This window comes from Trichomycterus rosablanca, chromosome 21 (genome assembly GCF_030014385.1).
Source record: "Trichomycterus rosablanca isolate fTriRos1 chromosome 21, fTriRos1.hap1, whole genome shotgun sequence".
NCBI classification, from domain to species: Eukaryota; Metazoa; Chordata; class Actinopteri; order Siluriformes; family Trichomycteridae; genus Trichomycterus; species Trichomycterus rosablanca.
The window spans coordinates 22642692-22670200 of NC_086008.1; the positions used below are offsets into that span (position 1 = coordinate 22642692).

At 45.0% G+C, this 27509-nt stretch overlaps 2 protein-coding genes across 2 annotated transcripts in view; both read left to right on the forward strand.

Annotated features, from left to right (window-relative positions):
- Window positions 1-25290, forward strand: part of LOC134335765 (protein unc-13 homolog B) — a 59930-nt gene extending 34640 nt beyond the window's left edge. The window contains exons 11-40 of the mRNA XM_063018358.1: window positions 1555-1577; window positions 4260-4341; window positions 5300-5413; window positions 5873-6092; window positions 6183-6410; window positions 6650-6791; window positions 7289-7458; window positions 7968-8083; window positions 8450-8613; window positions 8722-8872; window positions 9639-9707; window positions 9897-9986; window positions 10102-10242; window positions 10619-10764; window positions 10847-10932; window positions 12197-12323; window positions 12598-12694; window positions 12790-12933; window positions 13212-13289; window positions 13773-13850; window positions 16616-16704; window positions 21803-21949; window positions 22079-22202; window positions 22529-22573; window positions 22707-22778; window positions 22892-23039; window positions 23384-23440; window positions 23594-23686; window positions 23874-24033; window positions 24181-25290. Coding sequence (XP_062874428.1) covers window positions 1555-1577; window positions 4260-4341; window positions 5300-5413; window positions 5873-6092; window positions 6183-6410; window positions 6650-6791; window positions 7289-7458; window positions 7968-8083; window positions 8450-8613; window positions 8722-8872; window positions 9639-9707; window positions 9897-9986; window positions 10102-10242; window positions 10619-10764; window positions 10847-10932; window positions 12197-12323; window positions 12598-12694; window positions 12790-12933; window positions 13212-13289; window positions 13773-13850; window positions 16616-16704; window positions 21803-21949; window positions 22079-22202; window positions 22529-22573; window positions 22707-22778; window positions 22892-23039; window positions 23384-23440; window positions 23594-23686; window positions 23874-24033; window positions 24181-24472 — 3693 coding nt within the window. The 3' untranslated portion in view covers window positions 24473-25290. The remainder of the gene's footprint in view (window positions 1-1554; window positions 1578-4259; window positions 4342-5299; window positions 5414-5872; window positions 6093-6182; window positions 6411-6649; window positions 6792-7288; window positions 7459-7967; window positions 8084-8449; window positions 8614-8721; window positions 8873-9638; window positions 9708-9896; window positions 9987-10101; window positions 10243-10618; window positions 10765-10846; window positions 10933-12196; window positions 12324-12597; window positions 12695-12789; window positions 12934-13211; window positions 13290-13772; window positions 13851-16615; window positions 16705-21802; window positions 21950-22078; window positions 22203-22528; window positions 22574-22706; window positions 22779-22891; window positions 23040-23383; window positions 23441-23593; window positions 23687-23873; window positions 24034-24180) is intronic.
- atp8b5a (ATPase phospholipid transporting 8B5a) overlaps window positions 24476-27509 on the forward strand; it is a 20256-nt gene continuing 17222 nt past the window's right edge. Inside the window, exons 1-3 of the mRNA XM_063017770.1 lie at window positions 24476-24495; window positions 26146-26203; window positions 26355-26742. The gene's annotated coding sequence lies outside the window, so the exon portion shown is untranslated. The remainder of the gene's footprint in view (window positions 24496-26145; window positions 26204-26354; window positions 26743-27509) is intronic.

Consider the following 27509-nt stretch of genomic DNA (forward strand, 5'->3'; position numbering starts at 1 on the left):
ACTAAAGGACTCCGGTTCAGAGGACATCCCATCCAGTGATGAGTGGCATGGACGTAGAAGTAGATCTAATTCATGGAAGGTGGATGAACGTTCTGATGGAACAGCTATGGACTACAGTGAACTCCAAGGTTCTAGTCATCAAGGGGAACACTGCTCCACGTCTCACACCCAGGGTCACCACTTCACGGCTGCTCATGCTAAAAAAGCCCTCACGTCTTCACATGAAAGCTACACACATATCACTCTGAATGGAGAATCTGTTGGTCCAGGAGCTTCTGCATCCACGTCTACAGAGTACAGAACCAGCTCTGATCAGTATGTCCAAGAACGGCAGCTCGGCGCTGGTGATGCCAGCAACACAGGATTCAACGTTAAGAAGTTTGGAAGAGCAGTTCTTGGTTTCAGATCTACCCTGAAGGGGGCGCTAAAGAAGTTAGAAACGTCTGTACCTCATTCTAGTGAGCCTCAAGTCGGGGTGGACGGTCAGACGGTGGAACCAGCTTGTGAGACTCTTCAGAACTCTTCAGAGGATTCTCAAGTCTCCAGAACGGACTCTGACCATGAGGAGCCAAAGGAAGGGATCACCACCTCATCAGATTCATCTTCTAAAATCGTACCAGCTCCAGTCGACAGCCATGACGTGCAGCTTTCATCAGAACCGGAGGTCTCCGCCGGTACCTCACCGCCTGATGTACTGGCCACCGTACAACACTGTCCGAGTCGGACAGCCTCTCTTGATGCAGAGGAGCTGCCGTCTCAGGATGAGCCGGAAACAACATCAGAACCCAGAAGTGATGGAGTAGATAATGTGGTAGAGAATGAAGGAGAGGAGCTTAGTGAGAGGGATGCTCGGAGGCTGAAGTGCATGAGGAGCTTCCAGAAGATACTCAGGGAGAAACGAGAGAGCAGAAGACGCCTTGGCACGATCACCACGTCTTCATTTACTGAGGAGGATTTAAACCCAGGTACGATTTAATCTTGTGAAACGGATTCATAAGCTGGGTGGGGGGGTGGGGGGTCCTGTTTTACCACTCACATATCCAGCACCCTCTTGGGTATCAGAAACCCATCTCCCAAATATCTGCTCCTCTCCAGCCATGAGAAGTGATCAAAGCTTCAGCTCTTCATCCAGGTCAGGATCAAAGCAGAAACGATAGACTCATGGTAGGAATACTCCAATCAGGGTACCCATTCATCTCAGGGCTTCAGCCAGTCAGGTCTGCTTCAACACCACCCACTGTCACAATTTTTTATCAGCATTTAAACTGTTCATTTAACTGGTTATAAACTGGTTATAAACCCACTGGAGGTTCCTGGAGGTCAGGGGCAGAATAATCCTGATAATAAAGCCCCCAGATCAGAGCAGGAAATTCATCAGGACTTTGATGAAGTGAATTATACATCTGAGTGAAAGTTTAATGGCCCCAGGATCGATACCCTCAGTCACATCCACGCACCGTAGTATTTCTGGGTAATGAAAATTAAAGCGCTGTGTTAGGATGTGTGTCGGCATAATGATTAATATGAAGCATGTTTCTCTCTGTGTGTTTCCAGATGGAGATCAGGAGGAGCATCAGGTGACGTTTCATCAGCAGTTTCACTTCAAATAAAACCTCAGATTCTGTTATCACGTCCGTGTGAATCCGTTACTCTCGTCTTTATTTCATTTCTCAGCCGATCAGCTACATATTTAATATTAACATAATTCATCTGTTTTATTCCTGCTTTAATCTCAAAACTGCACTTTTATACTGAAGCTTAAATAAATCCTGCAGGATTCTGAGATGGAGGAAGCTTGGGTGGAGAACGTCCTCCTGAGTCAAACACTTGAGACAAATTACAGCTGTATGTCATTAAAAACATCATTTATTTATGAGTGGTCGCTGTTCCAGATGTGTCACGTATTCAGTCCAAACCCAGATGTGGGTCCTTATTCCTAAACGTAAGACTGAGTTTAGGATCTGCTGCTTTTATTTATACCTGAACCTCAATCAACCAAACGATCGGGTCACTTCCTGTCCTCTGTCCTGTCCTCTGTTCTGTTCCTGTTGTGTATGGGATGTAAATGTTCTGCTGTTTTGATGACAGTGTGCTGATGGGAGTGATGATGTTTTCTCTTCCACACAGAACAATGATCGAAGCCCAAGCAAACTGCCATGGATCAACCCTGGGTATTATCAGCCTGCCTGTCTGTCTGTCTGTCTGTCTGTCTGTCTGTATATTTTGTCTGTCTTACTGTGTGTTTTTCCTTCTGCATAAGTGACAGATTTTTTAAGTTTGTGTTTGTTGGCGTATCTGTAGGTGTGTTTTCTAGGTGTGTCTGTAGGCGTGTCTGTAGATGTGTCTGTGTGTCTGTAGGCATGTCTGTAGGTGTGTTTTCTAGGTGTGTCTGTAGGCGTGTGTGTAGGTGTGTTTTGTAGGGGTGTCTGTAGGTGTGTGTGTAGGCATATCTGTGTGTCTATAGGCGTGTGTGTAGGCGTGTCTGTAGGCGTGTCTGTACTAAATAATTAGTTCTTTCAGCCAGATTTCTCTGCATGCTTAACGCTGGTACAGTTGAGATCAGGCGTTCTGTAACAGGAATGATTTGTTCATATCTTCTGTACATTGATAGACACACACATATACAGTATATACAGTGTATCACAAAAGTGAGTACACCCCTCACATTTCTGCAAATATTTCATTATATCTTTTCATGGGACAACACTATAGACATGAAACTTGGATGTAACTTAGAGTAGTCAGTGTACAGCTTGTATAGCAGTGTAGATTTACTGTCTTCTGAAAATAACTCAACACACAGCCATTAATGTCTAAATAGCTGGCAACATAAGTGAGTACACCCCACAGTGAACATGTCCAAATTGTGCCCAAATGTGTCGTTGTCCCTCCCTGGTGTCATGTGTCAAGGTCCCAGGTGTAAATGGGGAGCAGGGCTGGTAAATTTGGTGTTTTGGGTACAATTCTCTCATACTGGCCACTGGATATTCAACATGGCACCTCATGGCAAATAACTCTCTGAGGATGTGAGAAATAGAATTGTTGCTCTCCACAAAGATGGCCTGGGCTATAAGAAGATTGCTAACACCCTGAAACTGAGCTACAGCGTGGTGGCCAAGGTCATACAGCGGTTTTCCAGGACAGGTTCCACTCGGAACAGGCTTCGCCAGGGTCGATCAAAGAAGTTGAGTCCACGTGTTCGGCGTCATATCCAGAGGTTGGCTTTAAAAAATAGACACATGAGTGCTGCCAGCATTGCTGCAGAGGTTGAAGACGTGGGAGGTCAGCCTGTCAGTGCTCAGACCATACGCCGCACACTGCATCAACTCGGTCTGCATGGTCGTCATCCCAGAAGGAAGCTGACGCACAAGAAAGCCCGCAAACAGTTTGCTGAAGACAAGCAGTCCAAGAACATGGATTACTGGAATGCCCTGTGGTCTGACGAGACCAAGATAAACTTGTTTGGCTCAGATGGTCTCCAGCATGTGTGGCGGCGCCCTGGTGAGAAGTACCAAGACAACTGTATCTTGCCTACAGTCAAGCATGGTGGTGGTAGCATCATGGTCTTGGGCTGCATGAGTGTTGCTGGCACTGGGGAGCTGCAGTTCATTGAGGGAAACATGAATTCCAACATGTACTGTGACATTCTGAAACAGAGCATGATACCCTCCCTTCGAAAACTGGGCCTCATGGCAGTTTTCCAACAGGATAACAACCCCAAACACAACCTCCAAGATGACAACTGCCTTGCTGAGGAAGCTGAAGGTAAAGGTGATGGACTAAACCCAATTGAGCACCTGTGGCGCATCCTCAAGTGGAAGGTGGAGGAGTTCAAGGTGTCTAACATCCACCAGCTCCGTGATGTCATCATGGAGGAGTGGAAGAGGATTCCAGTAGCAACCTGTGCAGCTCTGGTGAATTCCATGCCCAGGAGGGTTAAGGCAGTGCTGGATAATAATGGTGGTCACACAAAATATTGACACTTTGGGCACAATTTGGACATGTTCACTGTGGGGTGTACTCACTTATGTTGCCAGCCATTTAGACATTAATGGCTGTGTGTTGAGTTATTTTCAGAAGACAGTAAATCTACACTGCTATACAAGCTGTACACTGACTACTCTAAGTTATATCCAAGTTTCATGTCTATAGTGTTGTCCCATGAAAAGATATAATAAAATATTTGCAGAAATGTGAGGGGTGTACTCACTTCTGTGATACACTGTATATTAATAACGTGTGTGTGTGTGTGTGTGCAGTGGAGGTGCTGGAGGGATCTTTGAGATCGACAGCATGCCTGATCTGCGCAGAAAGAAGCCGGTCCCGTTGGTTAGTGAAGTGGTGAGAACATGAGCTCAGTACTAAAGACTCATGAGTTTTAATAATACACACTTCAGTCTAACGTCTATGTTTCTTTTTCCTTTTGCTGCTTCTGCTTCTTCTGGGCCTCCTCCAGGCTATGGTAAGTGGAGTAAAAACAAAACTATTAGGTCTCAGGAATATCAATATTTTATGGACTTACAGATAAACAGGCGTAGGGAAAAACTCTGTGTAACTAGTAACATAAACTAGTGCCAGAAGATTCTACAGAACGGCATTGATCAAATCCCCTCCTGTATACACGAACAGCCTTTTCTGCTGGAAATAAATAAGAATAAAATAAGAATGACTGGCCTAATACGTCAGTCCACCTCCACTGAGATCAGGGTTAGAATCTCAGCAGTGCTGCTGATCATGCAGGCATCTACACAGACATGATCAGCCGAAGCCCTGTGATGGAATGCTGCCCCATGCTCAGTGGTGACCCTGACCATGATAAAGCACTTAATGTAAATGAAGTGAGATGAAGTAGAACTGTTCCTCTTTAAGTAATCATGAGTAAATAACCCCTGAGCCCCTGAGCTGGACAATATCCAAACCTAGAACCTGCATCCATCAGGTGATGGACTCATGCTAGATCAGATACAACAGTTCCTTCACGACCGTGGTGATATTTCTGCTGTGTGCTCGTCACGCCTCTAATAAAAGCAGCAGACACGATGCTGAGGATGATTCTTCATCCCACACCCACACGTGTGGACCTCACTACTCGTGACGTGGAGGGTGGATCTGCTTTGTGCCGCTCCGTACACACAGGCGGGCAGCGCTCGTGACTCAGCAGCTACTTCCAGTGGAAAGTAAAAGCTGCACATGATGCTGGTGTAGCTCCCGATTCAGATCTGACTGCGCTGCTTTAAATTAATAAATATAATATATCATTAAATCTCATCTCTCTGATCTGTCATTAATGCGGTTCTAGGAAGGAGAACTTACAGACACCTTTTATTCTCTCTCACAGTCGCTGGTGCAGTCCAGGAAGACCGCCATCTCATACTCACTGGCATCTCGACCCTCGCTCAAAGACGAGGATCTTGTAAGATACACACAAACACACACACACACACAAACCAGTCAAACCAGAATCTTGCAGAACATAGTCCTGGGTTCAGTCCCCCCCTCCTGCCATGTCTGTATACAATTCCATGCAGTTCCTCCAGGTTTGTATTGCCCCTAGGTGTAAGACAGTAAGTAGATTATCCAGGATGTACTTCTGGTGGCCTACAGAAACCTGGAGACAGGATTTGAGGTTTGGTGGTGCTACCAGCCTGGTCGGGCACTCAACCAACACACAGTTCTTCTCAGTATTAGTGGTGGAGGAATACAGTGAGTGTAGTGTGTTCCTCCATACACATTAAAGCTCTCTGTACGACTCCAGCACTGTCCGACATGAGAGGCAGCTGGAGGAGCTGGAGGAGTTCAGCAACACCTACACCATCCTGGAGGACGTGACTCTGAGCTCTGACTCTCTGCCTCTGTTCCTCGTTTCCTCCAGAAGAGTCACGTGTATAAGAAAACCCTACAGGCTCTGATCTACCCCATCTCCTACACAACCCCCCATAACTTCGAGGTGTGGACGGCCACCACCCCTACCTACTGCTACGAGTGTGAGGGGCTGCTGTGGGGCATCGCGCGCCAGGGCATGAGGTGCACCGAGTGTGGCGTCAAATGCCACGAGAAGTGCCAGGAGCTCCTGAATGCAGACTGCCTACAGAGTAAGTGGATTCATTTTACCCAGAAGCATCGGCGCATTCTCAGTGATCAGTGAGCCTGTTGGAAGTGTTACAACCTCCCACTGTGTTCAGGAGCGGCTGAGAAGAGCAGTAAGACGGGAGCTGAGGATCGTAACCAGCACATCATCTCCTCCATGAAGGACCGCATGAAGATCCGAGAGAGGAACAAGCCCGAGATCTTCGAGGCCATCCGCACCATCTTCAACATCACCAAACTCAACCACGCCCAGCAGATGAAGGTGGTCAAGCAGATCGTGCTGGACGGGACGTCCAAGTGGTCCGCCAAGATCTCCATCACAGGTAACATATACACAGTACCTAAAGTATGTGGACGCTCCTCTTATATGTTTTATAGGGGCTACCAGTCAGCTGGCGCCCTCTAGGAGACAAAATTGGCTTCCAGTCGCTGTGTAACACCTGTACAGGTGGAGTAGCAGAGAGATCAGGTGTCTATATACTTTTGCCCATGTAGTATTTATTCTTTGAAACTATACACTGTGTGTGTGTGTGTGTGTGTGTGTGTGTGTGTGTGTGTGCAGTACGGAGCGCTCAGGGTCTCCAGGCTAAAGACCGCACTGGTTCCAGTGACCCGTACGTGACGGTGCAGGTGGGCAAAACCAAAAAGAGGACCAAGACCATCTACGGTAACCTCAACCCCGTCTGGGAGGAGACCTTCAACTTGTGAGTCTGATACTGATCTGATAATCTAATCATGACGGCAGGTAGTGTTGGTGCTGCACAGCTCCAGGAAGCGGGTTCACAGCCTATCACAGGCTGTGTTCTAGGGATAGGCTCTGTACCCACTGTGACTCTGATCAGGATGAAGCGGACAGTACAGTAGACTGAGTGTTATGATGTACATGGGCAGTGATAGCTCAGTGGTTAAGGTACTGGACTAGTAATCAAAAGGTTGCCGGTTCAAGCCCCACCACCACCAAGTTGCCAAGTCACTCGTTTAAAATTGTGTTCAGTCATAACTGTAAGTCGCTTTGGATAAAAGCGTCTGCTAAAGGCAGAAAATGTAAATGTACGTTTACTGAATTAAATAAAGTGAAGGAATGCGTATGACTGTTATTACTGTAGCCCACTACTGCTGGGACCCACCGCAGCCCTGACCAGGATACAGTGGTAAAGCATGGAAATGCTGGTGTGAACATGAACCCTTGTGTTGTTTCCAGCGAGTGCCACAACTCCTCAGATCGGATCAAGGTGCGCGTGTGGGACGAGGACGACGACATCAAGTCCCGGGTGAAGCAGAGGCTGAAGAGGGAGTCGGACGATTTCCTGGGTCAGAGCATCATCGAGGTTCGGACCCTGAGCGGAGAGATGGACGTGTGGTACAACCTCGGTACGGTTACACACTTACAATCATTTGGTATTATTGCATGTGGGAATAAATCTAACAGTGTAGCAGGTTCATTCTGAATACTTCCTGTGTACAAACACATTCCTCATGCTGGATCAAGTAAAGCTGTAAGAATGTTCAGTAGGAGGAGAGTTCCCATTTAAACCTCCGTCTATGAGACACGCCCAGTCGACCAGCTGACCACTGCTCCACCTCTATACACCCTTGAGCATGTTCTCTCTGTATTAATCATGCTCACTGAGATCCTGCTGGTGTAGCTCGGCTAGTGTAAATCCACTCACAGCTCCAGTTAGATGTGAAGAACCTTGATGTGGACCCCCACTGTGTGCTGATCCAGACTCATGCTCATCAATCCACCTAACGCAGCTCAGAAAGTCCGAGCCGAGTCGCCCCAAATTCATCCGTTACTTTATTTATTATATACACAGAACTATTTACTCAGCTCAGAACACTGTGTGTGTGTGTGTGTGTGTGTGTGTGTGTGTGTGCAGAGAAGCGCACAGATAAATCGGCCGTATCGGGGGCCATCAGGCTGCAGATCAGTGTGGAGATCAAAGGCGAGGAGAAAGTAGCACCATACCACGTCCAGTACACCTGCCTGCACGAGGTACACACACACACACACACACACACACTCACACACACACACACACACACACACACACACAAGCACGACTTCTCCGATTCGAAGTCTAAAATAGGAACGTAAGTTAACGTAAGTAACCATGGCAACTGCCAGACCAAACCCACAGGTACCTGGTCAGAGGCGCTGATTACTGAAGGTTTGGGTGTGAGGAGCATGTGAGGTGGATTCGATCCTCCAGGTGCACAGAAGATACACCTGCCAGCGCTGCTCACCTGGTCGAAGCTTATGTGCAGAAAGGGAACGTCGTGCTCACTGGTGATCATGATGTGAGGAGTAACGTCCTGTGTGTGTGTGTGTGTGTGTGTGTGTGTGTGTGTGTGTGTGTAGAACATCTTCCACTACCTGACGGATGTGGAGGGGCAGGGCATGGTGAAGCTCCCTTCAGCTCGAGGCGACGACGCGTGGAAGGTTTATTTCGACGAGGTGGAGCAGGAGATTGTGGATGAGTTTGCCATCCGCTATGGTGTCGAGTCCATCTACCAGGCCATGACGTACGTGTGTGTGTGTGTGTGTGTGTGTGTGTGTGTGTGTGTGTGTTAGCACCTGTGATGATTTAGGGTGGATCATTCAGGACTGACCCTCCGTTTACCTCTCTGTAGACACTTCGCCTGCCTCTCCTCTAAGTACATGTGTCCTGGTGTTCCAGCTGTGATGAGCACCCTGCTGGCCAACATCAACGCTTTCTTTGCTCATCCCACCTCCACCACCAGCGTCTCCGCCAGCGACCGCTTCTCAGCATCTAACTTTGGAGTATGAACCCACACCCACCCACACACTCACTAATCACTACCTGAACTCGTCTTGTGTCCGGGTTACCACCAGGCTCAGTACTCGACCCCTTCTGTTTCAGGGTTGTTATATTTTAGATGTCCCTGTATTTTTGGCTTCTCCGTCCATACGCAGGTGTAAATGTGGAGCGGGGAGCGGTTGCCAGGTCCAGGGTTTTCACATCTTCTAATGTTTGTCAGAATCTGCTTCAGTAATTTTGTGTGAATCACAGTTGAAGTAAAACCGAAGCCTTGGCAGCGTGTGTGTGTGTGTGTGTGTGTGTGTGGGGGTTTCTCACTGCGGTATATGCTGCTGGTGGTTTTATATCTCAGTGGAAAACGGGAACCTTGTCCGTTGACCTATAGATCCTCCTACACATGTTCCACACAAGGACTCTCTCTCTCTCTCTGGTGTTGTGTGTGTGTGTTCAGACTGCTGGCTAAGAGCAGCTCAGGGTCACATGGAGGATCTGCTGCTCTGTGTGAAGGATAAATGATGATAAATAAAACCAGCTGAAGGACAGTAAACACGACCAGATATACAGCAAGTGCTCATGGGTAGTGCGGTGAGGGACTGTTAGCAGATTATGTTAGATGATGAGGGTGCTATAGATGAATAAGAATCCACTCACTGATTCAGCCTGGTGAACGTGAGTGGGAGTGGGTGAACTGGTGGATGTTTCTCCTCTCTGTTCCCAGTTTAAAACCAGTTCCACTGATGTGTGTTTGTGTGTACTGGTGTGTAACAGAGGGAGCGCTTCATCAGACTGCTGGATCAACTACACAACTCTCTACGTATCGACCTGTCGTCCTACAGGGTGAGTTACACACACACACACACACACACACACACACACTACACACACACTACACACATCATACACACACACACACACTACACAACTCTGCTATACCAAACTGCTCCTGATTCGAGTGCAGACCGTCTGTATTTCGGTGTCTGTGGTTATTTAGATGTAACGCATTCATGCTAATTATTATTTTTGTAGAATAACTTCCCGGGCAGCAGCAAACCTCGCCTGTCTGATCTCAAATCCACTGTGGACCTGCTGACCAGCATCACTTTCTTCAGAATGAAGGTAACACACACACACACACCTCACACACACACACCTCACACCTTTCAGTCTGTACTAGCATATAAGAGAGAGTGTGTGTGTGTGTATTATGACACACTGTGTGTTGCGTGTTCAGGTACAGGAGCAGCAGGCCCCGCCCCGTGCCGCTCATGTGGTGAGGGACTGTGTGAAGGCGTGTCTGAACTCTACATACGAGTACATCTTCAACAACTGCACCGAGCTCTACAGCACCCAGTTCCAGACCCACAGCCAGTCTGTGAGTGCACACACACACACACACACACACACACACACACACATCCCGTATAAAACCCTACACTGCTACAGCACCTCAGATCAGAACCCTGGAGCTGTGCTGCACCCACACTATTCTCATCTCAGAACGCTTTAGTTTAAAGAACTGTTGGGTTGGGCACACTGCAGACGCACTCTGCTATGATTGTGGAAGGAAAGGCACATACAACGGCGTGGTGGAGGAAAACAGAGAGCATAGCGTGTTCTTCCATTTGTGTCAAAGCTCTTTGGAGAGACAGTGATGCCTGTGATTGGTGTGCTCTGCTGAGGGATTATGGGTAATGTAGTACTTGAGTGAGAGCTGCTGCCCTGACGTTTGTGCTGTTGTTCATTAACAGAAGAAGAAAGAGGAAGACGAGGATGAGGAGAAGGAGGAGGAGGTGGGGCCGAGCATCCTCAACCTGGACTTCTGGTCTAAACTCATCACACTCATAGTGTCCATCATCGAGGAGGACCGGAACTCATACACTCCTGTTATAAACCAGTTAGTACACACACATACACCTACACTCACACACACCTACACACAGCACTGCTGCTCTAACTCATCATGTGTGTGTGTTTAGGTTTCCTCAGGAGCTGAACGTCGGGAGGGTCAGTGCAGAGGTCATGTGGACGCTCTTTGCTCAGGACATGAAGTATGCACTGGAAGGTACTGAAACAGTGTGTGTGTGTGTGTGTGTGTGTCGAGTCATTTTCCTCCTTCAGCTTCATGCTTCTGTTTTGCTTCCATTCCTCAACATATTCTCTCTCTCGTTTAGTTCATGCTTATTCTGAGAGCAGGCACTGGAGGAACGGTAACGATCTCGAGGTCGTTAGGGTCACCTGGGGTTATTTATTTATTTATTTATTAATTTTTTGTATCTAGTAATTCACTCCCTAGATGCTGAACAGAGCAGATGTGGTGCAGCTGTTGCACTGTGTGTGTAGAATTATTCAGAGCTGTGAGCCTGTAGTAGCTCCTGATTCTCTAGGCTAGTTCTGTACTTTAAAACTGACTTAAGCATGTCATAAACATGTCATAACACTGTAACCAGCCAGAGTTCCTCATTAAGTACTGACACGATCCTGACTTCAGATACGTGTCAGCATTATACAGTAAGATATGACATGTTTATGAAGGTTCAGGTGAAGTGCCACCACTAGGGTTACGGACTAGACTCTGCTTCTCGTTCATTCCTGCCTTGCTCACGTCTCCGTCTCTCTGTTTTCATCTCTCTCATCTTTTACCTGTCCGGTCCAGCCCCCGCCATTTTCCGTATCCGCAAGCTCTATTTTCACGCCGGTAAGCAGCACCTGTAGCACCTCATACCTCATAAACACCTCATCACAATCAGCACGGAACTCTAACTGTCCTGCACACGTGAGGATAAAGAACAAGCAAAGCTAGATCAGACTGAGATCAAACAATCCCTGCTGCACTGATCTAAATCACCGGATCAGGACCAGGATCACCTTCATATGCACTATTAAAGAAGTCAGGACCTCAGTTACAGCTGCATCTGATTTTGATGCTTCATTCAGCATTGGGGTCTGCCATGTTTTCATTTGTGGTGCAGGTCAGTTTTTATTAACTGACGGGTCACCTGTTGTTGAGCGTTTATTCGCTCCAGGTGGAGGTGTTTCCATCCATCACAGTTTCTCACTCACTGAACACGTGCTTCCTCGTTTGAGCACAATAAAGCATCTTCTGATGAAAATTCCAACACAGAAAAACACAAGTCATCTCAGGCTGCCTCCATCAACATGACAATACACTTTAACTGCCTCTCTAGTCAGCCGATCTGAATCCAGTAGCAAATCTGCACCAAGTCTCAATGCGGAGCAACATCTCAATTTATAGGGAAAGTCTGTCACAGATATCATGACTAGCTTGTGTAACTGGTGTGTGTGTGTGTGTGTGTGTGTGTGTGTAGAGCATGAGAAACACAGGTTGTGTAAGAGTGCGGAGTACATGAACCTCCATTTCAAAGTGAAGTGGCTTTTCAACGAGTACGTCAAAGAGCTGCCGGCCTTCTCAAACACCGTGCCGGAGTACCCCACGTGAGTACACACACACACACACACACACACACACATTTTAATGAACTCAAACCCTATCCAGTGCCTCCTACACTCTGCACTATTAGATTGTTCAGTCCTTGACTCATTTTGGAGAGGTTAAAGAGCCCTCGGTCACTGGAGCGCTTTCAACAATATGTGGTTTTCACTTGTACTGACGTACCTACAACAACAGGTACTTGAAGCGTGGTGGAGGCTGGAACAGCATGGTTCTGATGGATCTCCTCCTGAGCGTGGCTGCTCTGTGTCTCTGTAGGTGGTTTGTGGTGTTTGTCCTGCAGTGGTTGGCAGAGAATGAGGACGTGTCCCTGGAGTTCATGCACGGCGCCCTGGAGAGGGACAAGAGAGACGGGGTACACACACACACACACACACACACACACACACCTGCATCCAGATGTATTAGGCATGACAGGTTTTCTCCTGCTCTACCCCTTGACCTCCACAGTTCCAGCCCACGTCTGAGCACGCTCTGTTCTCCTGCTCGGTGGTGGACGTCTTCACCCAGCTCAACCAGAGCTTTGACATCATCAAGAAGCTGGACTGTCCCGACCTCACCGTCATCGGCCAGTACAACCGTCGCTTTGCCAAGGTACAGAGCTCCTCACAGCACTGGTTCAGAATCACTTCACAGATCCAGAATGATCCAGTCTTTATATCCACTGTATGGCCAAAAGTATGTGAACACCTGCTGGACATTATAGTTAAATGTGGTATCATCTGTGATTCTTCCTCTCTGTTTACTCACTGTATTTTCTAACTGTAACTCCAGTGGTGCAGTGTGCTCCTCTTTAGTTCAGTACAGTGTAGATTATTTTATATTTTCTCTACAGTGGAGGGTTTTCATGAGTGTTTTTGTTTCTCTGTCAGACGATCAGTAAAGTGTTGCTGCTGTACTGCACCATCCTGTCCCAGTGCTTCCCTTCCTACTGCGATAAGGAGAAGACTGTGAGAAACTCACACTCACACATACACACACTCACACCTACATATATAAATACACAATCATCCATAACATTAAACCACCCTCCTAATGCGCTGCCAGAACAGCTCTGACCCATAGAGACGTCAAAAGGTTCCTGTGGTATCTGGTTCTATCCTGGTCCATCTCTTCCAAAGGGAAAACATGGCTGGTCCCTCCTCGGACCTCTGTGGGTACTCATGAGCCGTAACGATCTGGTCCTGATCAAAGTCCCTCAGGTCTTTATGCTGATCAGAACGTGAACCATGAGGAACCTCCACCAGCGTGACCAGTGCTGATGGAGCAGAGTAGATGTCACACTGCACATTTTCCAGGGGTGGTGTTAATGTTTCGGCTGATTGGTGTATAGTTGATGTGTTACAGGTGAAGTAAATAGAATGAATGGAGTTGATATTAATGTAAGAATCATTTCTCTCTCTCTCTCTCTCTCTCTCTCTCTCACTGTGCAGCCGTGTGTGTTGATGAATAACGTACAGCAGATCCGGGTGATGCTGGAGAAGATGTTTGAGTTCATGGGAGCCAAGCAGGTGAGGTGTAGTGAGGGATGGTGGTTTACCTGTGATGGCAAAAACAGCCCTGACTGAGTTCCTCAGACCACACACACGCGAGACAGATTGAGGACACCAGCGCCCATGGTTTGGTTTTGATCTCAGATCAAGTTTTTGAGACGTTGATGTTACAAAATGATGCCAGCATCACACCACATCAGGTCACGTCAGTCCAATACCGTTTATTAGAACCTGTTTATGGCTACATGGAACCCCTACCAGTAGATTCCAGGGGTAACGTGTAAAGGAAAGGTTTCAGTGCCTAGATTCAGGACTGACTTGAGTTCTGCAGTAGGGTGAATAGTTCATGTCTGACAGTGTTTCTAGGTGTGTGTGTGTGTGTGTGTGTGTGGTGCAGCACTGATTCTGTGCTGGTTTTTCTCTTAAGCTTGAGGATGAGGAGGAACCAGAGGAGATGGATGTAGAGGTTTGTAAAAGGAGAGTGTGTGTGTGTGTGTGTGTGTATAATGTGTTTAGGTGTGTGTGTGTGTGTTTATGTCAGATATGAAACATTCTGTTCTGTGTCCTGTCTCGTCAGATGGACGGGGTTCAGGTGAGTGCGCTCATTATCAGTCTGACCACACGTTTCTGAGAGTGTTCATAAATATTGGGACGTATTGGATCTCAGTACGGTGTGTGTTCTGTGTGTTTGTGCTGCTGCCGTGCATCTCGTCAGGAGCGGAGCGGCTCAGACCGGGAGGGGTCAGAGGTACGAGAGTTAGATGAGATGGTTTTAGGAAGTTCTGATGACCTGTACCTGACGACAGAGCTCGTCATCCTGAAACGAGATCAGATCCTATCATCATGATCCCACATGAGCAATCATTCCATTATGTGTGTTTACTTCAGTCTTAAAGTGAGAGGTAGTTCATAATTGATGGGTTTAGTAAACAGAGCTGAGCTCTTCTCTGATTGGTCCAGTTTTCCCTGTGCTTTTTATGGGGATGACATTAATGATTCTGGAGCCGGAGTCCCTCAGTGTGTGTGTGTGTGTGTGTGTGTGTGTGTGACATGCAGTAAGAGAACCATCTCAGGTCTATCATTCATGAATCATTATATTGTGTACAAACCCTGGAGATCCATGATCCATCAAATCAAATCCTTTAATCTGTATAACATGAACGTGTGATTCAGTCCGAACTCTAAACGCTCTCCGTCCCTGCTTCTGTAGATGGAGAACAGTGAGGAAGAGGACGAGGTCGGTCTTGCTTTTCACTCCTCGCGTGCAGTGTGTGTAGAACAAGGCTTAGTCTCCCACCCAGGAACCCAGAGCTCCATTCATCTGTGTCCTAGTGACCGTGTGTGTGTGTGTGTGTGTGTAACAAACTAGACTCACACTAGACTAGACGTGATTCTTAACATTCCAAACCATGACCACCAAAGTATTTATCAAACACATGAACAGCGGCTCAGAACGGCTTCTGCCGTGTGCTCCCGGAGACAAGGGCGTGGCACATAAACATAGCTAGGAGCTCCGGGAGCACAGAGATGCTGGATTTGTGACAGTTTTATTCAAGTAATGTGAATAGGAGCCACACAGGCACTAAAGAACTGCTGCATGTTAATCCTAAAGATCTGCTCCTCACATTAACCAGTGTGAACATGTTCTCACACATCTCCTGCTCTCACTGCTTTTATATAAATCTGTTGTTTTGTTCATTTGGAGTTGAACGTTTCTCTGATTCTGAACCAGTTACATCAGGTCAGTGTTAACGTCCAGGGTTAAATATCAGGACGTTTCCATTTGGATTCATCAGGACTGATATCATTAAGGTTCAAATCTGGAAGCTTTCATCATGTCTGCTGGAACATTACAGTCTAGAAGTCGTGATATTAGTTCATTATGGTCAGAAATGTATTAGAGTTAGATCAAGAAATGCTCAGTGCTGTAAATGTTAATGTAAAAAGATCCACAGTGTGATTCAGCTCAAAAGAATCGATTCAGGAATCAGACATGCCTGTAGCTCACATCATGAGAGTGTGAGGAGGAAACATCACGCCAAAGTTTCCTCGGTACTCCTGTAACCATGGTGATCGCCTCTCCTCGAATCTTGACCCGTGTGTGTGTGTGTGTGTGTGTGTGTGTGTAGACTTTACTTGTTTATGAGTCATTTTATATTCCTCCATCTTTTCCCTCGTTCCCTCAGAGTGTTTCTTCATGCTGTGACTCACATCTGGAATTCACATCTGCATTCAGTCTGGCTGCATTGTTTATTCCTCCCAAACTCCCCATTACAGTAGAACAGAGGCTTGTTCATCCTCTAGTCTAACGTGTGTGTGTGATTCTTAACCATGTGTGTGTGTGTGTTTGCTCTCACAAGTCTGAAAAGAGAGACGAGGAGAAACAGGTTGGTCTGTGATGATGATGATGATGATGATGATGATGATGATTGCTCTGCACTCACAGTTCTGTTTTCTTTAATGTGATAATCATTCGTCTCTGTGTCTCGTTGTTTTACTTTCATCTCCGAACCAGGACGAGACCGAGGCCGACACAAAGGTGTGTGTGTGTGTGTGTGTGTGTGTGTGTGTGTGTGTGTGTGTGTGTTTCCTTTGCGGTCACTGAAACCTTCTGAGAAACTACAGTAGTGGAGATGTTCTGAGAAGTGATTAGAACTTCCTTTCCTTCCTTTCTCCTCCTCTCCATCATCTCTCCCTCGTATTGTGAACAAAACGAATGGCATTGAATCAGAGTGTGTGTGTGTGTGTGTGTGTGTGTGTGTGTGTGTGTGTGTGTGTTACAGCTGGACTCAGAAGCAGCAGAAATCCTGAATGATCTGCAGCTGAAACTCAACACAGTCCTGGATAACCTGAGTGCCGTGTTTGCTAGCAGGTACGTCATCATCATCTTCACCAGCCTTCATCACCCAGTGGGTGGGAAACATTAACCCTTTCATGCCTGAGTGGAACATTCCATTTTCGGACACTATGTAACATGGTCATAGAAAAAACCTTATTGTGTAAATACCGTACATAGCATAGACTATATACACACACCATTATAACCAGAAGAATCAGTTCTTTAAAATGATATAAAACTTAGTATGGTTATTTAAGTGTAATATAACCAAATCTATACAAAAATCCTTCAAAATCAACCTAAAAAACCTCTCAATTTTTATTTCATACATAAATACTTACATTTTTAACACATTTCTGTGCAATTTAGAGAAAAATATAGAGTATATGAAATGTTTGCAATTTTGTGAGCCATTTGTCAAGATAATAATTTTGAATCTATCATCTTCTATTCAAAAGTTATAATCAATTTAGCAGAAGGTGTCATATAGCAATTTAGAATGTTCGTGTAGCTCCTTTTTTACCTCACTTTTTACCAATGTCAGCATACACTATAAACCAATGAAAGTGTACTTTTATGAAAAAAAAACCTGCATATACACACACCATTATAACCAGGAGAATCAGTTCTTTAAAATTCTATGAAACACAATGTTTTTCAAGTGTAATATAATAAATGTTTACAAAAAACCTTCAAAATCAACCTAAAAAAATCTCTCGTTTTTTATTTAATTCATAAATACTTACATTTTTAACACATTTCTGTGCAATATAGATAACAATATAGAACATATTAAATGTTTGCAATTTTGTGAGCCATTTGTCAAGATAATAATTTTGAATCTATCATCTTCTATTCAAAAGTTATGATCAATTTAGCAGAAGGTGTCATTTAGCAATTTAGAATGTCCGTGTAGCTCCTTTTTCACCTCACTTTTTACCAATGTCAGCATACACTATAAACCAATGAAAGTGTACTTTTTTCTTAATTATTACTAAATTGTCAACATTCATGTTTTTGAAATAAGACAGCAGATAAAATGTATTTGACAAAATAAGCACTCTAACAACAGTGTATAGTTCAAAAAAATTAAAGATTTTTATTAGAATTATATACACTTCTCATTCTATAAATAATTTCTAAACAACAATACAATATAGTTCAGCACTACTGAAGAACATCACTCCATAAAACAAACTTTCAAATAATCCAATTCAACAATACAAGAAAAAGCAATTATTTGTTCAGGATAATCATTGAACAATTCAGTAAACAGTTTTGAGGCAACAGGATATCAAATCTCATCTAAGCCATTTTGCCAAAAATTCACTACAACATATTTAACAGACAATGCACAATGGATAATTACCTCAAATTACCTCCTTCCAATGAACACTGAACTTTGACCTGTGAAGAGAAAGAGAAACAAAGAACATATACACAAACACAGGGGTTGAGGAAGGATGAGAGGGACTGACAGTAGAAGACAGAAGCCCTGTGTAGGTCTAACTGCGAAACTCATCTCCTTCGCTAGAATGCCAAGACTGAAAACAGTTTCGATTGCCAACTAAACAAAATCTTCTACCTTGGCACTCAGGAGCCATGCATGCAATCTTTGTTTTATTTTCTTTTTTGAATTTGTTGTAGCAAAGCCAGCAATTTCTTGATACTTGCTCTATCCGAGGAATGTGGGTGACGTAAAACGATGAGGAAGTGGTTGGAGCTACTGAAAGCTGAGATGGCAAAATTGAATCGACGGCAATTTCTGCAAGTTGGCGTGACAGATTTTCCCTAAAGTTTATCTGGCTGTAGCCTGCTGAACTAAACCCATAACGTGATGCTGGATTGGAATGATGCCAGTCCTGAAACAAAATGAAACTATTAACGACGGCTATGTCCACAAAATGGAAGAAAAGTGTTTTCCACCACTTTTGAGTTTTCTGAAGCAGATTGTATGTGTTTAACATTTGATCAGATCTGTCAACACCTCCCATGTGTTTATTGTAGTCCTTTACTACAGCTGGTTGACGGACTACTTTTCTGTCCCACGTGGCACCATTCTTTACCATCCTAGAAACCTCTGATGAATCATTAGCATTGTGGAAATTAGAGAGGCATGTAACTGCTCGCGTGTCCTTCCACTGAACTACTAAGACATTTCCGTCAATTCTACACCACCTCATATCACCACGGTTAGCTTGCCGCTCCCATTTCTTGACATCTTTGAAATCCACTGGGAATTTCTTACGATTAATCCTACATGTCCCACAAGCATTGATTCCCCACTCCTTAAGTCGGACCATAACAGTTGGTGATGTATAGAAGTTGTCAAACCATACTGTGTGACCTTGATTTTTAAATGGCTGCACAAGGTCTTCGATCACTTTTATAGCCAAATCAGTTACGCGCCCATCAAGACTTCCTGTGTAAACATCAAAGTCTAAGGTATATCCCGAATTTGAAGTTGCAATGACCCACAATTTGAAACCCCAGCGAGTAGGTTTGCCCTTCATATACTGCTTGAATCCTGATCGACCTTTTGATTTTACCATTCTCTCGTCTATGCTCAGATTTTCATCAGCCTGGAAAAGCTGCTGACACTTGGTTTTGAGGTGGTCCATCAGGTAACGCAACTTCCTAAGACGATCAAGATTATTTTCTGTGGCAGGATCTACAACATGGAGGGCTGCCATCAATTCCTTGAAACGGTCACGGGACATGAATAACTTGGCCCATGAACCCTGAAGAGATTTGGTTCCCCAATATCTGTGAATGCTGTGCAGGGACGTGAAACCCATGTAAATAAGGAGCCCAAGAAAGCGGTAGAATTCATCCGGGGTCACTTCTTCCCATGCCCCATGATGGTTCGCATAAGACGGCCTATTCAGTACAAGCTCCCACCCCTTAGAGTTTGTAAACTGGCAAATCTCGGCAACGATGGTGTACGTGAAAAACAACTTGAAGAAGTCTATTTCACGCAAGGTACTTGTGGCTGACCGTACAGCCCTATGCACACTTTCCAGATCTATGCCTACTGGACGAGAGGGATTAAATGGTATGGGCTCTGGTGCTTCTGTGTCTACATCAGCATAGGAAGGAAAGGATACAGAGTCAGGAAAGCGTTTCCGCTTCCTACCTGACATGGGACAAGAAAGACTAACCAAACCCATAAAAGAAAGCAAACATTAGTAAAAATCATAATCTCAGTTTGTACTCTTTTGTTAATTTTAACTTTTTGTTGGCAGCCCTGATTGTGTGTGTGGGTGCAAATGCTGACATTTATTGTCAGCATATATGTACACACACACATTTACAAATACACACTATTGGAATACATGCATTTACCGATAGGAGGTTGTTGGTTGATCCCTCTGCTCATCTTGCTCCTCTTCATCCTCTTCTTCCCCTTCATCCAAGAGCTCCATGTCCATGAAGTCCTCCTCTTCAATGGTCATGCCTTCATGATCTTCATAGCTGTCATGTTCAGCAATAAGTCTAAGCTCGTCAGGGCCTAGCCGCCGTCTCCTCTTCAGAGACTCCATAAGGCATGAATATTGAGCCTTGTCTCCATCCATCTCAGAATAATAAAAGAAAGAGATTACAGTGAATAAAGGTGGTGACAGTGATGTTATTTTAAAAATAATTACATATATGTAGAATTCAATCACAAACACTATATGTTTTTGCCAGAGAAGCTAATGTCCACAGGCTCATGTTTAGAAGTAAACTCAAGTACACTGAACCAATACATATGACAAAAGTTTCTCAAATCTGGCACATGGTTTACACATAAAACAATAATTATCTAAGAGAAGCAATAATTACAAGAAAAAACTTGATGCTATGGTTATATTTAAAAATGTTGTAAATAGTCACAGACTGAAATGTTATGCACCTGTATGCTTTCAAAAAAAGCTTTCAAAAAAAGTTTGATACCATATTTTTGTGTCCCTTTCAAATATATCTTGCAATACATTAGAAAATTATGCAAATCTGACAAATATTTTATAGATAAAACTATATTTTACTGATACAAGTAAGAATTACCACAGAAAATAATATATTATGGTAAAAAAAGAAGTTATAAATTGCCCAGACTGACATGTTATCTACTTATATGCACCTATATGGTAGCATAGCATACTTTAGTCTCTCAAATAAATGCAGCAATTTTTTAGAAAATGATGCAAATTTGACAGAAATATTTTATAGATAAAATAATATTTCTCTTTCACCTTTATGCTTTCTGCCTCAGCTTACTTTAGCCAGTCATGCTAAATGCAAGTAATGCAAAATGTAATGCTATTATGAGCAAAGCTACGGTGATTTCTAAGCAGACTTTAGACAGTATTGAAGTAAAACAAGTAAGATATAACTGATTTCAAGATTACATGCATAAAATCTAACTTTGGAGTTTGAGAGCAGCCTTTAGCAACCTTTTCAAACCACATGGCTGCAGTATGTAACAAACAGCTCCGGTAGCTTAGCTTAGCTTAGGTTCACTACTAATCACTTATTTGTGTAAAACTGCTGCATACTTTACAAACTACTAAACAAACGAGACTAAAAAGGTATCTGATAAACTCTCCACACGTATTTATTTCCATCTAGATGGACATAAAAAAACATTACAATCGATTCAGAAAGGAGAGTTGTGGAGCTGACTGACTAAACTTAGAACGCAAGTCTCAAACTCACCTCAGCATTTACAAAGCGTAAACACTAATAATATTACAATTTTACCATTAAAGCTAAGTTTTCTGAGTAGAAATGAAAAGTAATAACACTAATAAACAGTTTTAAAATAAATCTTACCTTATTTCACTGACAGAATTTCTCTTTCTGTGTTGTTCTCCAGTCCACTGTCTCAGCAGCGCTCCGTGTGAGGGCGGGGCAAATGAAAAAAATACATTCTCCGCCTTCTCATTAAATATGCAAACCAGCCACGACACAAACCGCTTGACCAATGATATTGCCTTTTAGACTGGGTTGTCAGCTACCTGGGGCAGTTTTCAGATTTACAATCAGTGATTGGACGGCGGAGATACAAGGCTTTAAGCCATCGAAATTATTGTTTCGAAATTTGAATGGGCCGGCTCTAAAGGGTTAACGTGTGTGTGTGTGTGTGTAGTTTTCAGACCCGTATCGGGGCGTGTATGCGTCAGGTGGGGGACGTGGTGTATCAGATGAAAGGACCTCTGAACATGAACTCCAGGAGCAGTGCAGAATCGGACGCGGTCGCCGTGCTCAGGCCGCTCATGGAGTTCCTCGACTCACAGTAAGTTCCCATCAGATTCATTACTCACGTCAAGCCAAGCTCTCACTGTGGTTCGGTAAGTCCCAGAGCCTGGAACTGACTGGAATTCTTTTGGATTGGTGACAAAAATGTGTGTGTGTGTGTGTGCAGTCTGAGTGTGTTTGCAGATGTGTGTGAGAAGACGGTGCTGAAGCGGGTGCTGAAGGATCTGTGGAGGAACGTTTTGATCTGTATGGAGAAAACCATCGTGCTGCCCGAGAGCAACGACAGTATTGTACGTACACACACACACACACACACACACACACACACACACGTCTGTTTTTCTCTGTGCTGTTGATGACTGGAGCAGCTTGTTTGTTTACATTCCTCTGCTTCTGATTGCTGCAGAGACTTGATGAATATTCTGTGTGTGTGTGTGTGTGTGTGTGTGTGTGTGTGTGTGTGTGTAGTGTTTAGTTGATGGTAGCTGATACTGTATAGTGAGAAATTCTCCACACATAAACACACGTCATGTTCGGCTACACATGTAATCAAATCATTACTCTTATACACACCACTGTGTGTGTGTGTGTGTGTGTGTGTGTGTGTGTGCTGCAGGGTGCTCAGCTTCTCACTGCAGCCAAAGAGCTCTCCAAACTCAAGGTACGTCCCTCATTAACACACACACACACAAACTATTAACATGTGTGTGCTAGTAATAGTGTTTAGAATGCTTCAGTGTTCAGTATTGAGGTTCAGTGTTGATGTCAGTAAGTGATAATGTGGGTGGTTACAGGGAGGTGTTGAGGCCAGAGCTCTGACCCCGAGGCAGTGTTTGATCATGGAGGGAGCGCTGGACACCATAAAGGTGAGATAAAGAAAATAAAGGCATTATCTTTACCCCTCTCTCTCTCTCTTTTAATGAGTCTGGAATGATCTGAGTGTGTGTGTGTGTGTGTGTGTGTGTGTGTGTGTGTGTAGAACTTCTTCCATGCTGGAGGTGATGGCTTGAGGAAGTCGTACCTGGAGAAGAGCTCTGAGCTCCAGTCCCTCCAGTACGCTCTGTCTCTCTACACACAGAGCACCGACAAACTCGTACACACCTTCATCAACACACAGCGTGCTCAAGGTAACACACACACACACTCACACATTCATTCACTTATTAGTGACAGTTAGCAGGTACAGCAGGGTTAGGAAGCAGAGTTCAGTACCGAATATGAAGTGATTTCATGTTTATTTTACTGAAGTTATGTATCATTAGGAGGGGTGTCCACATACTTTTGGCTGTATGGTGGCTCATTCATGTCAGATTTAGCACTTTATTTATTCACTTCAAAATTCAACTCCCTTCTATGGGCTGTTTCTATTATTTTGTCCACGCTGTGTATTTTTACCATGTATATAAATATATATAGATACAGGATCTGTAGGAGGATGAATGTAAACGTGTGCACTGTGTTCTCTCTGTAGTGCACAATGGGGTGAGTGTGAGGGTCACACCTACAGAGAGCATCCGTCCCGAAAAAGGTTAGTAGTACCCCCCCCCCCCCCCCCGTACCCCCACCTCACTGTTTTCACTCCTCTGTACACACAGTGTTCATTTACTTAACACTGTCATAATGTAGTGTTAATCGTGTGTGTGTGTGTGTGTGTGTGTGTGTGTGTGTGTGTGTGTTGCAGCCACTGGAGTGAACCAGCCTATAGGCGAGGCTGTGATTCAAATGGACACGGCGCCCCCTGCTGTCAACACAGAGCAGAAGCTCCTCATTAAAGGTGCGAGACGTTGCAGGATCATATTCATATACTGACATGTATTCCTGGTCAGGATCACAGTGGGTCCTGGAGCCACCCAGAAACCCATCACAAAGCAGCATGCGTTCACATGTTAATATACAGCCATTTATTTATTTTTATAACCTCTCTCTCTCTCTGTCTCTCTGTGTCTCTCTCTCTGTCTCAGTGATCGCGGTGAACGATATGAAGTGGCAGACGTCAGGACTGTTCAGGCCGTTCGTGGAGGTCAGTCTGATTGGTCCGATGCTCTCTGATAAGAAGCGCAAGTTCACCACCAAGTCCAAGAACAACTGCTGGTCAGCCAAGTACAACGAGAGCTTCCAGTTGTGAGTCTGAACCACACACACACACACTGAGAGATGTGTGTTCCACCCCTGGACACAGGAACATGTTTTTGTAGACTTTAGTGCATTAAATATTAAGCGTCTCATTACTTTTGCCTCCCCCCCCCCCCCCCCCCACCTTTGTTACAGTGAGTTGGGTAAAGCTGTGAGTGCTGAGTGCTACGAGCTGCAGCTAACAGTGAAGGATTACTGCTTTGGGCGTGCGGACCGAGTGGTGGGCGTGGCCGTGATCCCCCTGTCCCTGGCCGTCGTACCCGAGAAGCAGAGCTTCGTGTGCTGGTGCCCGCTGGCACCGAGCATCAGCACCGATCAGACGGGCGCCACCACGCTCCGCATCCTCGCCCAGCGCCATGACGACGAGGTTGCCAAGGAGTTCATCAGACTGAAGAGTGAGAGACGACACACGGAGGAGGGCAGGTAGAGAGAGCTAGGGACAGAGAGAGGGTGAGAGAGAGAGGGTGAGAGTGAGGGTGAGAGGGTGAGGGTGAGAGAGAGAGGGTGAGAGTGAGGGTGAGAGAGAGAGGGTGAGAGTGAGGGTGAGAGGGTGAGTGAGAGTGCAGTAAAAGGAGAAGCTAAAAATAAGGGAGGAAGTGAGAGGCCATGTTTTTGGAAGATGGGGAAATGAAACCACTGAATGAAAGATGGAGAAGCCTCTCCCACACACACACACACACACACACACACACACATAATCCATAACAGTCTGATCCTAAATCTAATCTAAATCCTGTCCAGCTGGTCCCAGTTGCACCAGCTATGCAGAATTATGTGCACTTGGGGCGTCTGATCTCAGATCTGATCACACCTACACTGAGCGGTTTGCACACAGGGATGCTAATCTAATTACTCCTACACACGCTCTTTCCTATTGGTGGCCTTAAAAGGGGGCGGGTTTACAAGCCCCAATTACTTTGGGACCTTAATTAGCTAATTGGACGTATTTCTAAGCGTGGGCGGAGTCTGCATGCGACTGTTCTTCTGAATTTTGCCCCCATTGATCAGCCAGCCCACTCGCTTGCCCGTGATTGGCTGAAAGACATGACTGACATGAGTTACAATCCAATCACGACCAAGCACGCGGGTGGATCATCTGTGCTAAACTTGTGCCAAGGGACTCGTTTGTGTTTACTGTATCATCATAAATGCACTGAAGTGTGGAGAACACAGAACTGATCCTTTATTTATTACTTCTGTTTATTATGTACATGTGAAGCCTGTAAATAAATGATTTATCATAAATATTGGGTTTCATTTCTGTCTCTGTTATGTTTAAAATCTGCACAGTGTGTGTGTGTGTGTGTGTGTGTGTGTGTGTGTGTGTGCAGTGTTGATGAGGAAGTTCAGAATCAGAACTCTTTAATATTTCTCCTGTTCATTTAAGAAAAACGAATTAAAACCGAAGCTGTTCAGCTTCACCCCGTCATCATCATGTTATCATCATCATCATCATTATTAATAGTGTGTGTACAGAATATTATAAGCAACACGTCCACATACTATTGAAAACACAACACAGATGTGTGTGTTTGATCCACGGTGTCATGTCCTGTACTTATCAAGTCAGAACGATCCAATTTAGAGCAATTTAATATGTTCTCTTCTCCAAAATATGTGCACCCTGTCCAGAGAGAGAAGAAGTCCTCATCAAACTCACTCGCTCTGTAAAACCTGTTCCAACCCCTGAACCAATCCAGGAGGAGCTGAGAGGAATAAAGAACAGGAGTTCTGGAGAATGAACTTCTGCTCATCTGTATCTTTCTCTTTATCTACATCCACAAACAATGATGGGAATAGATTAACGTGGAACTGCGTGTGTGTGTGTGTGTGGTTTCCTGTTAGAAGTGTATGAATAAATAGAGGTCAGTGTGTGTGTTGTTGCTTCACTTCAGTCTTCTACTTTAGTTTCCTCAGTTGCATCTCAGTGTGTGTGTGTGTATGAGTTTGTGTGTTAGTGGTAATGTTTTATGTTTGTGTATTATCTGAGTGTGTGTGTGTGTGTGTATGAGTATCAAGTGTGGGTGTGTAATGGAATGTGTATATTAGTGTGTGTGTGTGTGAAGTTAAACATCTGGATCTGTGTATCTGAGCCTGCAGGGTCTGAAGCACGTGGAGAAAAGACACACGAGTCTAAACTCGCTGCTGCTGCTCTGGGGTCAGTTTACCATCCTAACAAACACAGCTCAGTGTGTGTGTGTGTGTGTGTGTGTGTACGTGTGTGTGTGTGTGTGTACGTGTATCTACACGTTTGCAGTCTGAAGGCTCGGAGAGGAGGGAGAAAAGTCACTTCCTTTTTTGGTGTGCAGGAAACTGATAGTTTGAGAGGGAGGAGAGAGAGAGAGAGAGAGAGAGGGCGAGCGAGTGAGCGAGTTGTGAAAACCAGAACAAAGACTCACACACAAGCTCCAGCAGGAGTGTGGAATCTGAGGAGAACCTGAGAGGAACCCAGGAGGACTGAGAGAAACACTGAGTGTTTGTACTCGACCCACCCTGCTTCATTCTGCTTCGTTCTTCTGTGTTCTCCTGCAGTCTGTGAGAGAGTGAACTCTGGGTGTGGAACCCCTCCCTCACAGAGCCAGAGCAGATCAGGAACCAACACAGGAACCAAAGAAGAAGTTTTTTATCAAGCAGGTCTGGGTGGAGTTCAGGACAGCTGGAGGTCTGACAGGGGACAGACGGACAGACGGGGATCTGGTGAGTCCTGAGCTCGTGTGTGTAGAGTGATGCTGTTAGAAATGCTTCTCAGACTAACCCCCCCTTCCTCCTAAATAATCCCCAAATATCCATTTAAAGGTGCACAGATCAATACTGACATGCAGAAGGTGGATTAGCTGCTTCCACATGCACATAGATATCAGCAAGTGTGTGTGTGTGTGTGTGTGTCTGATGCTTTGGATTCACCACAGCCCTGACCAGGATCAGGCAGTCAGTAATACGTGTTTAATAAGAGTGTTCTCCTGGTCAAGGTCACAGTGGCTCTGAAGCCAGTTCCAGGGTGTCACGGTGACACAGTGTGTTAGCGACGTGTGTTAGCTCGTCACCAGACGTGTTTCTGAAGGTTCTCACTCCTGCTGTCATGCTGGAAGAAACCACTGAAGCTTCCGCAGCAAACAGCAGCTCAGTGTGAGACGTTAGAGGAGAACACACACCGACATGAGGAACCACCGGGGGGCGTGGAGCTCACTTCTCCACCTACACGATCAGAACTCGATCAGAACTTCATAAGAACTCAATAAGAAATCAGTCAGAACTTAGTGGGAGTAACTGTGCCTGAGTTCTGTCTGGTTCTGTTCTGTTCTTGTTCTGTTCTGTGATGTAGAGAAAAGCAGAACCTTGTGGTTGGAGGAGTGTGTGTGCTAGTCTGTGGTTCTCTGGATGAAGTTTGGGTGGAGTGCTGATGTTCTGAGATGTCCTGGTGACAGTTAGTCTGTAGGTTTGGTGGAGTGGTGATGATGTTCTGA